This window comes from Mercenaria mercenaria, chromosome 12 (assembly GCF_021730395.1).
Source record: "Mercenaria mercenaria strain notata chromosome 12, MADL_Memer_1, whole genome shotgun sequence".
Taxonomy (NCBI): domain Eukaryota; kingdom Metazoa; phylum Mollusca; class Bivalvia; order Venerida; family Veneridae; genus Mercenaria; species Mercenaria mercenaria.
The window spans coordinates 22,931,271-22,944,901 of NC_069372.1; the positions used below are offsets into that span (position 1 = coordinate 22,931,271).

The window sequence follows — 13,631 nt, forward strand, 5'->3', positions numbered from 1 at the left end:
ACCCAAACCACGAAATTTCATCCCCACGAAATTAAATGATTTTACAGTAATAGAAATGGAGTGAAAGTTCATTATAACTTCAACCTTGAATTCTATGTAGAAAGAGGCCATAACTTACAAATATTGGTGGTAGAGTTAAGTCCCTTATGTCATATGATGTTGCTGAAGAGGAATAACTATTTATAAGCTTAAAGCAAATCCATCAGATGATAACAGAGATAAAAAGAAAGTGCACCAAATATTTAACCAAGCTGGAAAACAGAAGCCAGTCCATGGCAAGTAGGATATCTGTCCCTATATTTCATACAGTAAAGCTAAAAATTCCGCTTTCAAGTCTTATACGTGTAGATGGGATATTTTCATCTCATTGGTTACTAAGACAACTGTTCAGTTTGGAGAGGTTTCTGATAATTAAGGGGTCTGGTCTAGGGAGGTTTCAGTGTTGTTAATTTTTTTTAACCAACTTTTTAACCAACCTAAATGTCCGTTAGGTAGCACTTTCAGTGAACATGGCTGTATCTCCCCAGACGGAGTCTCCACTGTGGCATCAAGTTCGTGCACGTTCATACTATCTATGTCATCATACTGCATGCTGAAGCTTCCACCTTGTATAGTTGGGATCTCTGGCATCTCGCGTATTGGATGCCCATCTGAAAATATGAAGTAACATGGAATAAAAAAACCTATGACACTGACATGTAATGCTCATTTAAAGCTACTCACATACAAGCCCGCCCACTTAGCTCAGTATCTAGAGCATTGGTCTACGGATCGCGGGGTCATGAGTTCGATCCTCGAGCGGGGCGTATGTTCTCCATTACGATCTGATAAAAAACATTGTATCTGAAATCATTTGTCCTCCACCTCTGATTCATGTGGGGGAAGTTGGCAGTTACTTGCGGAGAACAGGTTTGTACTGGTACAGAATCCAGGAACACTGGTTAGGTTAACTGCCCACCGATACATGACTGAAATACTGTTGAAAAACGGCGTTAAACCCAACACAAAAAAAAAAAAAACACAAAAAAACCTCACATACAACTGAGGGTTGCTAATGTGAAAACCTTCATACAAACACACTTAGTTTTAATATGTAGAAAATGTGTTTCTGAAACTGGAAAACAAAAAATTAATAACATAATAAACAAGAGCTGTCACTAATGGTGACAAATGCCCCCGCAGCGCCTTGACCTGGTGACCTTGACCTTTGACCTGGTGACCCCAAAGTCAGTAGGGGTCGTGTATTCAATAAGTACTATCAGCATGTTAAATTTGAAGGTCCTGGTGCAGTGGTTCGTGAGTAAAGTGCCTTCATGCAAAAAGTTAACGTTGTGACGAATGAACGAACTAACGGATGGACAGTTGAAAACTAATATGCCTCCCTTTGGGGGCATAAAAACATTTAGAGCTGTCACAGGAGACCATGTGCTTGACTTTTTCAATGCTGAGTAGTGAAACTGGGCATACTATACATGAGAAAGCTGGAGCTGTCACTGGAGTGTTGAATTACTCCAATATGGGTGAAGATATTGGACAATAGCTTAAGTCAGAGTGTGTCAAATGTATTAAAAATAGAATTTTATAACTGTGTGGCGTACGCTAGAATTCCCTGTCTATGAGATGGGCGAAAATTTTCCCAATAACAGAATTTTAAACTAGGATATTGAGGAAATCACTAAGAATCAAAAATATGATAAATTGGTACTGGTATGAAAGGTATGCCTGAAAACCATTTTGGATGCGTTTCAAGGCAGATATTTCAGACTGTACACTTCATGTGAGAATGCTAGAGGTACTTACCAGAAATTTTGGCAGTAAATGGAGACCCAGGGATACTTTTCTCTCCCATTTTCACTATGATATTATATTCTCCTGGTCTTGTGGGCACATAGGTAATAGAACAAGAACCATCCTCATTGTCCACGCAATTGATATTGGCCTTAGATGGGCCTTCCACAGCAATACACACTCCACCTAAATCAATCAACATTCACCTTTTTAGCACTTTTTAAATGCAGAAATGAATTAAAGTAAATTAATTCTAACCTAACCCTTAAAACAAAGTTGGCGTGAGTAAACACAAGTAATTATACATTCAACTGGTTCTTTGATCAGTCCATTGCAAATAAATTTGCGGTGGGAACTATTTCCACAGTTTTAAAGAGATTCCATGAAATTTCACACACACAATCACCATGCAGTATAAATTAATGTGTGACATTTCTTTAGGCTCAGTCTGTGCACTGGTATTATGTGTCCTTAGATTTGGACAACATATGTACTCTGGAATTATCAGTACATGGCACAAACTATTTCGACAGTTTTCCAATATAATTTCATACATATTATGATCAGCAGAAAATGAAAATGTGCTTGACTTATTTTCAAGAGTAAGCTGAGGCATTGCAGTTATACACTTTTGGACTTAAACATTCCAGTTTTTTTGTATCATTGATCTACCATGAATAATACAATACAAATACTTCAAGTCTTGCATAATATCTTTTTATTAAATGTAGTTTGTTACTTTTATTATGCATACATCTAGAGACATCATTAAGTTAATAGATAACCAGAAAAATTAATACCATTAAGTACCTAGATAACCAGAAAAATTAATACCATTAAGTACCTAGATAACCAAAATGTACCATTAAGTAAATAAATAACCAAAAAATACCATTAAGTACCTAGATAACCAAAAAGTACCATTAAGTAAATAGATAACCAAAAAGTAACCAAAAAATACCATTAAGTACCTAGATAACCAAAAAGTACCATTAAGTACCTAGATAACCAAAAAGTACCATTAAGTACCTAGATAACCAAAAAATACCATTAAGTAAATAGATAACCAAAAAACACCATTTAAGTACTGAGATAACAAAAAATAACAATTTCTTGATGCAGGCAAGTCCCTTAAATAGTTTTACATTATGGTTCAATTTTTGAAAATCTTTCAGCTAATCCTACCTGCCCCTGCTGCCTTTGTTACCACTGTGAACTCTGCTGGTCTGTGCACAGTTCCATGACTTAGCCCTGGTCCAAACGCATGCACATATTTACTGTCATGAGGATGGGCGTGAAACTGGTAAGGACTGCCTGAAATTACAAAAATACACATTAATATATTTTCAAGGAGTACATAGGATTTATACAGGTAGTTGGCCCCAATTTTGTAATAACAAAAGAATGCTACATACTCCATAAATGGGGTTTAGAAAACTTGAATACTGTCTAAATGTATAGTTCAAAGTGTGATTCTAAGTATTCTAAGAAATGAACATTATGAAAATGTTCACTCCAGCTGTGAGTGAGCAGCTTTAATGTTTCAATGGAACCTGTTTTTATGTTTTATTTCTACATACTAGACAGTACGAGTAAAAAATAATGGCATGACTGAAGTTTTAAAGCTTGAATGCTTAACTTTGCATTGTGAAAATATGAAATCCTTCACAAACCTTTGGTTTTCTTGTCATCGTAGTAGACATGCAGGATATGGAGACCAGTTTCTCTCGGTTGGTAACTCAGGGTAACATGGCCTGTTCTGAAGTGGTCAATTTTGGCTTGATCTCTTATCCCAGTTGGTGTTGTCACAGATGCTGTTAAAAACAAGAGTCAAAATCATTTTTAGAAAAAAAAAAGAAAAACAAGCAAATTCGATGAATTGGTATCCCCCGCCGAAAGGGTTTGTGGTGAGGAATGGCAAAAAAATATATCCGTCAAAAAGTTAAGGATGTTAATAAAAGAGCAAATATTTATATAGTCAAAAATTCAAATTTTTAACAGGAGAAAAACCAATGTTTTAATTAGAAATAGCAATACACAATAAATGTATCTAGATACCCTTTGATCCTAGACGATACAATAAGTTTCATTTTGAATGTGGATAGTATGCTTATTTGAATGAGAAATAACTTAGCTTTTATAAAGATTTAAATGCAGTTAATTGAGAATTCAGCTTGAAAAGTTTAATCTGGATAGAAATATATATGTTCGTTTTTTGTAGTTGGTTTGTCACCAGATGTTATGGCTGAATTACACATGTATCATTTTAACTTAAAAGATACAGAGTTTCGTCTATAAGAGAATCGAAGCAGTAAGATTATCTTGTAACAATGGGCTGAGTGGGCAAAGTTTGTGCAGGTACTCAACTTAAAACAATGTTTGAAGGTTTGAACATGTAAAAAAAAAAAAAAAAAAAAAAAAAAAAGGAATGGAAATATAATTATATATGTATATATTTATTTTTTTAGGGGGTGGGGGTGCGGGGGAACGGGAGAGGAAACAAACTTTCACACGTTGATTATAAATATTGATGGAAAATTAAAAATGAAAAAAAAAAAAAAAAAGGTAAAAGGGTGAAGTTGGGGGGGGGGGGGGCATGATTAGTGGTGGGCATGACTGTATGGAGGAGTGAGGTGGGGGAATTTGCATGTTGATAAATAATCATGGAAGGTTTGAAAAAAAAATCTAAAATAAGGAATGAAAAAAAAAATTATTGTTTTTTTTGGGGGGAAGTGGGGTTGGGAGAGGGAGGGGGTGTGACCAAGGCAAGTGGGTGACCAGGTGTAGGTGCGCAACTTCACATGTTTCTAATAATGTCACAGAAAAGAATAAGAATTTATGAAATTCTGCCGTAATGGTAAGTTTGTTATGTACAAATATGTGGATTTTTTTTTTTTTGGGTGGGGGGGGGGGGGGGGGCAGAGGATGCATGATCAGTGGTGGGCATGACTGATGACTGTATGGAGGAGTGAGGTGGGGAAATGGTACAACTTGCATGTTGATAAATAATCATGGAAGGTTTGAAAAAAATCTAAAATAAATGAAAAAAAAATTTGGTGGGGGGGGGGGGGTGGGGGGGGGGGAGGGAGTGTGACCAAGGCAAGTAGGTGACGAGGTGTGGGTGCGTAACTTCACTTGTTTATAATAAATGTTCACAGAAAAGAATGAAAGAAATTTAATGAAATTCTGCCAAATGGTAAGTTTGTTATGTACAAATATGTGGATTTTTAGACAATTAAAGGGCAATAACTCTGAAATCCGTACAAAATTGTGTGTGCACAACCACATTATAGTGCTCTAAATTCTGTTAAATTTTCATATTTCAAGGTCAAATATATCAAAAGTTATGATGCAGAAATTGCCATATCTATAGATCTATAGTACCCTATATTATAGTTAACACTAGAAACTTCTAAGGGCCATAACTCTGGTGTTACTTGGGCAATCTGTCTGAAACTTGATAGGCCCCATAACCTCATAGTGGTGAACATGTTTATGAAGTTTGTCTGAAAAAAATGTAAAATAATGATTTTTTTTTTGGGAGGGGGGAGGGGGAAGGGGGGGGGGGTTCGGGGGAGGGGTGTGATCAAGGTAAGGGGTGACCAGGTGTGGGTACACAACTTCACATGTTTACAATAAATGTTCATGGAAAAGAATGAAAGAAATTTAATGAAATTCTACCAAATGGTAAGTTTGTTATGTACAAATATGTGGATTTTTATACAATTAAAGGGCAATAACTCTAAATTTACAAATGAATCCAAACAAAATTGTGTGTACACAACCACATTATGGTGATCTAAATTCTGTTTAAGTTTCATAGTTCTAGGTGAAACATATCAAAAGTTATGATGCAGAAATTGCCATATTTATAGTACCCTATATAGTTAACACTAGAAACTTCTAAGGGCCATAACTCTGGTGTTACTTGGGCAATCTGACTGAAACTTGAAGGGCCACAAGAACTCATAGTGGTGAACATGTATATGAAGTTTTAAATAAATATTCCCAACCATTTCCTAGATATGGCTCCGGACGGAAGGATGGAAAGACGGACGGAAGGACGGACGGACGGACAACGCCAAAAAAAAGTATGCATCTTATGTTAGATATGTCAACAGACTGAACCTGGTTACAAAAGTGAAAGTATCAAGTGGTTACTTTACAATATTTCAAATTCATCTAAATTTCAAATTAATTCTTCTTAATTTGAATTTTCCAGTAAGATTTGTTTAGATGGACCCATAACAGCTGCTTACCTGAAACATATTCATTGATCCAACCCAGTATATCGAAGATATAGGATATCTGAAACACTTCAACTGATTGACTGATGGTATACCTAAGAAATATGAATTAGAGCCCTGACAATTGCTTGTAACCTGAAACAAGTTCACTTTTTGGTCTGCATGACCACCGTGACCCAAATACTGAAGATATGGGGTAGAAAAACTCAACACCTGCTTACTTGAAACAATTTCACTTTTTGGTCCAACCGGTATACTGAAGATGTGGGGTAAATAGACCCCCGACACCTGCTTACCTGAAACAAGTTCACTTTTTGGTCCGACTGGTATACTGAAGATGTGGGGTAAATAGACCCCCGACACCTGCTTACCTGAAACAAGTTCACTTTTTGGTCCGACTGGTATACTGAAGATGTGGGGTAAATAGACCCCCGACACCTGCTTACCTGAAACAAGTTCACTTTTTGGTCCAGCTGGTATACTGAAGATGTGGGGTAAACAGAACCCCGACACCTGCTTACCTGAAACAAGTTCTCTTTTTGGTCCAGCTGGTATACTGAAGATGTTGGGTAAATAGAACCCCGACACCTGCTTACCTGAAACAAGTTCTCTTTTTGGTCCAGCTGGTATACTGAAGATGTTGGGTAAATAGAACCCCGACACCTGCTTACCTGAAACAAGTTTATGTTTTGGTCCGACTGGTATACTGAAGATGTGGGGTAAATAGAACCCCGATACCTGCTTACCAGAAACAAGTTCACTTTTTGGTCTGAATAGTATACTGAAGATGTGGGATAATTAGAACCCCGATACCTGCTTACCTGAAACAAGTTCACTTTTTGGTCTGAACAGTATACTGAAGATGTGGGATAAATAGAACCCCGACACCTGCTTACCTGAAACGAGTTCACTCTTTGGTCCAACTGGTATACTGAAGATGTGGGGTAAATAGACCCCTGACACCTGCTTACCTGAAACAAGTTCTCTTTTTGGTCCAACTGGTATACTGAAGATGTTGGGTAAATAGAACCCCGACACCTGCTTACCTGAAACAAGTTCTCTTTTTGGTCCAACTGGTATACTGAAGGTGTGGGGTAAATAGACCCCCGACACCTGCTTACCTGAGACAAGATCTCTTTTTGGTCGGACTGGTATAATGAAGATGTGGGGTAACCTGCTTACCTGAAACAAGTTCTCGTTTTGGACCAACTGGCGTACTGAAGATGTGGGGTAAATAGACCTCGGCACCTGCTTACCTGAAACAAGTTCTTTTTTTGGTCCAACTGGTATACTGAAGATGTGGGGTAAATAGACCCCGACACCAGCAGGAGCTGCATTAGCTTTTCCAACTTCATCTTCAGTGATAACACCACTGTCTAACTGTAATTTGTGAAGGGAAAATAAATACCTCAAAATAGATACATAGTAATTAAGCACTGCAGTAACTGTATACGAAAAAGACTTTTCATAATAAAAACATTTCTGTAGCTATTATTTTAAACATTATAACTGATGTATGCTTTAGGCTGATAACATATACCGAGATTCATTTGATTTGGTGGAAACTGTAGGATAAGTAGAGCGCACAAGGTACAGATCTAATTGTAATACTGTTTAGTCAAAAAGGGGCATAATTCAAAAATCGATGTTGCTCACTACAGACATGAAGCGGTCTTTTGTGCATGTCAGGAAGTGATTATCAATCAGAGCGCACAGCAAAAATACGCAAATTATTGCATGTCCGCATGCATTTAGTGTGTGATATGTACTGACTAAAGGTTAGGGTTAGTATTACCATGGTGACAAAATATATACATTAAGGATACTTATCATTCAAATCGCTGGAATCCAGTATATACCCGAGTCTGTAATTTATCGCAGACACTCAAAGTCTTTTTTTTGAGTCAAATTCTTCAAAAATTAGTAATTGGACATAAAACTCCTGACACTATGCATGAGTCCTCTTCATGCCCATGATGTAAATCAAGTTTCATTTGAACTGAATGCAATCTATTGGATGAGTTGAGTACACAGTGTTCAAATAAAGTTCTAATATTTTCAAAGTCCAACAATGGGGCATAAAAAGGTAATCAGACATGAAATTCTTGACAATTCATTGATATGTATACCAAGTCTGCATGGACATGGTAGGATGGCTTGAGTACACAAGAAAGTATGACAGACAACTCTCAGTTCAAACACTATACTTTCACACTGCAGGCATAAAAAGGGGGTATAAATCATGAAATACTAGTGCCCGAGTTTTGGGCCTTGTTACGCATGATATTAATGATTATAAGCAATAACAGCTTTGTTTGAAGCAATGAGAACTAATAAGAAATAAATTGAAAGAGCTTCAAATCTGAAGGGTCCATACTTCATGAAATATTGGAATCTATTTCATCTTGCATCTAATCTATGTTACTGTCTTTCTTAAGGTTAATTTTGACAATAGATATAGGTTTTGATGTTAAAGAAGAATTCAAAATAAGCAGTAATGGAAGGACTCCAGTTTGCCAAATTGTAAAAAACTAAGTCATGGCTATATACAATGACTGAAAGCAGGTAAATCTCTACATTGTGGAATTTTTTCTTGATGCAAAAATGACATCAAAAGTAAGTGTGATTTTCCAGTTGAACTTACTGGAGAACCAGTATTTTCAATATTTACTCATTATCATAAAATCTAAGGACTTACTTATCTTTTCTTTGCAGGTGTTGGGGGATATTACTCAATACCGTAAAATGTAAGGATTTACTTATCTTTTCTTTGTGGGTGTTGGGGGTTATTACTCAATACCGTAAAGCCTAAGGACTTACTGTAACTTTTCTTTGTGGGTGTTCGGGGATATTACTCAATACCCTAAAATCTAAGGACTTACAGTGTCTTTTCTTTGCGGATGCTGGGGGTTATTACACAATATCGTAAAATCCAAGGACTTACTTATCTTTCTTTTGTTGGTGTAGGGGGTTATTACTCAATACTGTAAAATCTAAGGACTTACTGTATATTTTCTTTGTAGGTGTTAGGGGTTATTACTCAATACCGTAAAGCCTAAGGACTTACTGTATATTTTCTTTGTGGGTGTTGGGGGTTATTACTCAATACCGTAAAGCCTAAGGACTTAATGTATCTTTTCTTTGTGGGTGTTGGGGGTTATTACTCAATACCGTAAAGCCTAAGGCATACATGTGATAAGTTCAGAATCCCAAAACTGGAGGTTTGCCATTTTTCAGCTGGAGTTGGGGTCTCAAAACTGGAGGTTTTTTATCGACATAAATAAAGCGCGCAGACACAAAACTTAGGGACAAAATCCAACATTTTAGGCCACACAATGAATCTGATCTGAATTTTGACAGAGTTATGCCACTTTTTAACTAACATTTTTTGGTTTTATATAATGTCCAGTATATGTGTTACATTCAAAGCTATTGACTATTATGCCCCTTTTACTCACAAAGCTTAAATTCAGAGTCAGTCACTGTCACTGAGAAAAGTCGACCATGCTGTCTTACAGAAGCTCACTCTTGTTCTAACTTTAAACTTTCTTAACAGATTAAATTTGTAGAAACAAAGTCTCAATTTAGGTCTGAAATGGTGGTGAACATGCATTAACATTATTCTACTCGAGGACTCTAAATTGGTCTGAACACAACTCATAAATTATGTAAATTCCTTACCCCACCCACTTTCGTATAAAAACACTGATCACTAATGATTTTGACATGAAAAACAGAAAACTGAAATGCATCAACATGTATATACCCATACCAAAATAATGTAGATTGATGTTATCAAATAAATGTATGTTTTCATCCAGTTTTAAATGAAATAAGTCCGAGTTTAGTAGCAAATTAATTTGGTAAACATTGGAAGAAAATGGCGTAACTGCATAAGGGGAAATAACATTTCATGTTCTAAAAACAGTAATGGCTTGGTTTTTCCAACAATTATTTATGTGATTTTATTACCGAAGAATAATCTAAAATTCATTTCAGCTGGGAATTATTTCTTATGACTGGGAGTTTTTTTGCTTCAGATTGGTAAAAAATCGAGCCTAATTGGCATTGATATTCGGCCCCGTGAGACAGGTGGAAAAGGCCCTGCTTGTCTAATCCCTTATCAAAACAAACAATTAATCATGTTATCAGAATTCACCTGTGAAAAAACAACTCTTTCCTCCAGCTACATGGGTGTCAAACATGTATAATACACAACAGTCGTTGACACTTTGATTTACTGTGTAAACATGTTTGGCACTCCTCGGTAATTATCATCCCAGTCATAATACTGATTTTAATTTTGAAAAGCGGGAGAATTATGGTTTTGGTCGGGAGACGGGAGGCAAGGTGAAAAAATCGGGATTTTAACCCTCCCGCGCGGGAGATCACATGTATGCCTAAGGACTTACTGTATATTTTCTTTGTGGGTGTTGGGGGTTATTACTCAATACCGTAAAGCCTAAGGACTTACTGTATATTTTCTTTGTGGGTGTTGGGGGTTATTACTCAATACCGTAAAGCCTAAGGACTTACTGTATCTTTTCTTTGTGGGTGTTGGGGGTTATTACTCAATACCGTAAAATCTAAGGACTTACTGTGTCTTTTCTTTGCAGGTGTTTTGGGTTATTACTCAATACCGTAAAATCTAACGACTTACTGTATCTTTTCTTTGCGGGTGTTGGGGATTATTACTTAATACTGTAAAATCTAAGGACTTACACTATCTTTTTCTTTTCCAAGGGGGTGTTGAATTTTATATGCTACAATTTTAGTATATCTTTAACCTACAACCTTCCATGTTTGCCAGCCTTTCTCAATAACAATCTATTTTAAAAAAAAATGAGTCGTGCCATGAGAAAACCAACATAGTGGGTTTGCGACCAGCATGGATCAAGACCAGCCTGCGCATCTGCGCAGTCTGGTCAGGATCCATGCTGTTCGCTAACAGTTTCTCTAATTCCAATAGGCTTTGAAAGCGAACAGCATGGATCCTGACCAGACTGCGCAGATGTGTAGGCTGGTCTGGATCCATGCTGGTCGCAAACCCACTATGTTGGTTTTCTCATGGCAAGGCTCAAATTTCAGGTTCTTATGCTTTTAAAGATCTCAAATAAATTCAGTATGTACAAGATTCCTAGTTTTATTACCATTGAAAAGTTTGAAGAATTCCGAGAAGCATGACATGTGACTGGCAGACATACAGAGAGCATTGCCGCACATCTGCCTGCTAAAATTGCAACAGCATGAACACAGAATTTAGTGAGATGATTAGTGCCAAGCATGTTAACATCTGATCAATCGATAGAGAACTTTGATATATTGAGGAAGTCTTAGATATACATTTTACATACTTCAAAATTTTCTTATCCTGAAAACTATTCTAATATATTAAAGGTGGTTACTCAGATTTTGGTCAATTAATGGATTTGTTCAAAACTTAACCAACTGATCATGTACATTTATTTATGTTCTCCAAGTTATTAATACACATCAGATTTTCATTGGTAGTATTTTTGAAATTTGATTTTACTATCCTGGTTGCCCAACCAAGATTATAAGGGTTATTTTAGCATAGGTATAAATTAAATAAACATATTTTTCCTCAGGAATAATATGAAAATCAACACCACTGTATTAAAGTTGTCAAAACTTTGCATTGACAAGTACATATTTTACCAAAGTTGATTAGAAATGCAAGTTTATTAAATTATTATTACCTCCCTTTGTCTATCTTGGTTGCGCAACCAAGATAGATTGAAAATAGATAAATTCCCAAGCTACACGCTGTTTTAATACTTGCCTTTTGTTTCAGGTTTCTAAAATATCCCAATATTTATCAAATGCAAATGTAAAACTAGAAAATATTGAAATCAAAAGAAAGAGTCCACTTTTTAAATGTTTATTTTTATATTAAAGGGAGGTAATTACAAAATTTCATAAAAAGATAATGAAATACACATTTCCAGTAAGAATCTAACTCTGTGTAATGGGTCATTTTGTTCCTTAAATAAATCTCTAACAGAATGTATGAAAACTGAAAAATGTCATTAAAATGTTGCTTAAATGTGACTGCAATTATGACTATCTTTAAGGAGATATACATTTTACTCTGTTTAACAGTTTCTTAACCTTTACCCTGCTAAATTTCTAAAATGGACTGGTCCATCATCCAATATGGGCAGTACCACTAATGATTCAAAGGGGTGTTCACTAAAAATTTACTGACTGAATAGCGAACAGTGCAGACCATGATCAGCCTGCACATCTTGGTTTGCACTGGTTGCAAAGGCAGAATCACTTGCCGCTAGCAGGCTAAAGGTTAATGCTAATCCTGAAAACTACGACATCAGCCGACTGTACTTGTATGAAGTTCAATACACACAGGCATGCTGTAGTTTTTGGCGCCTTCAAATGTTTAGTTTAATATCATTAAGATAATTGCTTCATAAAAGCAGATTGTTTATATATGTGTTATGTACAGAAGCTTCAAGGTGACAAATATGCATTTGAGAACAAAATAGTATTTCATGGCCAAGAGATACTAACTCATGGGAATGAGAAACTATCTCTTTACAATGAGTTAGGTATTACATAGCCATGAGATATTCACTCATGGGAATGAGGTACTATCTCTTTGCCGTGAGTTAGATATCACATAGCCATGAGATATTCACTCATGGGAATGAGGTACTATCTCTTTACAATGAGTTAGATATTACATAGCCATGAGATATTCACTCATGGGAATGAGGAACTATCTCTTTGCCATGGGTTAGTTATCACATAGCCATGAGATATTCACTCATGGGGATGAGGTATTATCTCTTTGCCATGAGTTTGATATCACATAGCTTTATTTTTTTAAACATGTTACCTGAAACAAAGAATTTTTTTTAGGCCTAATTAAAAAGTTTTATAACGTTTTTAAAAAGTAAAATAAATTTATGGAACTGCACACTGCATGTCAGATCATCACAATGAACAAGTGTGTGGAGATTCAATCCTTTGTCATCCGTGGTTACTGAGATACCAGCTTACAAAACCGTTAATCACTCTCGAACAATAAACATCCTACTATTCCAATAAAATTTACATTAATGCATGTATACACTTCTTTGACCAGTATGTAGACTCGCAGTATATTTCCGCTAAGAAAACATCAACATCATCAATAGTTTCTGATTTGCTTGTCGCGATATATTTTAAATAAAATACACCAAAACTTGACTTATTAACACATTGCATGCGAACGTTAAAGTCCGTAAGTTCCTGATGAAGTATCTTGATACGGTCGTCAGGAAAGAAAAAGGCATTTTCAATATGGCAGCCGATTAACCGGTTCAATTTGATTTCATACAAATGATTAACCGGTTTCAAAATTTTGAAATTGTCCCAGCCCTATAGTACTTGCAGTGTCAGCATCAGCTTCTACAGCATGTGTAGGCAATTTTAATGAAAAGCTGATATCTGTGACATTGCATGCATTTCTTGCTTAATGGCAAGCTCTGTATTTAAGACTGAATGAATGGCCTGGAGAATTAATAATTAAAAAAAAAAAATCAGTATTTATTAGTATCCCTCTTTATTAAATCC

The 13,631-nt window shown here is 36.0% G+C and overlaps 1 protein-coding gene across 4 annotated transcripts in view; it reads right to left on the reverse strand.

Moving 5' to 3' along the window:
* LOC123533184 (filamin-C-like) overlaps positions 1-13,631 on the reverse strand; it is a 32,661-nt gene that overhangs the window by 9,155 nt on the left and 9,875 nt on the right. For all 4 annotated transcript variants that reach the window (XM_053519427.1, XM_053519428.1, XM_053519425.1 and 1 more), the window contains exons 2-6: positions 7,292-7,415; positions 3,462-3,602; positions 2,974-3,102; positions 1,801-1,974; positions 477-650 (exon numbers count right to left, since the gene is read on the reverse strand). In XM_053519427.1, the coding sequence (XP_053375402.1) occupies positions 477-650; positions 1,801-1,974; positions 2,974-3,102; positions 3,462-3,602; positions 7,292-7,415 (742 nt within the window). The remainder of the gene's footprint in view (positions 1-476; positions 651-1,800; positions 1,975-2,973; positions 3,103-3,461; positions 3,603-7,291; positions 7,416-13,631) is intronic.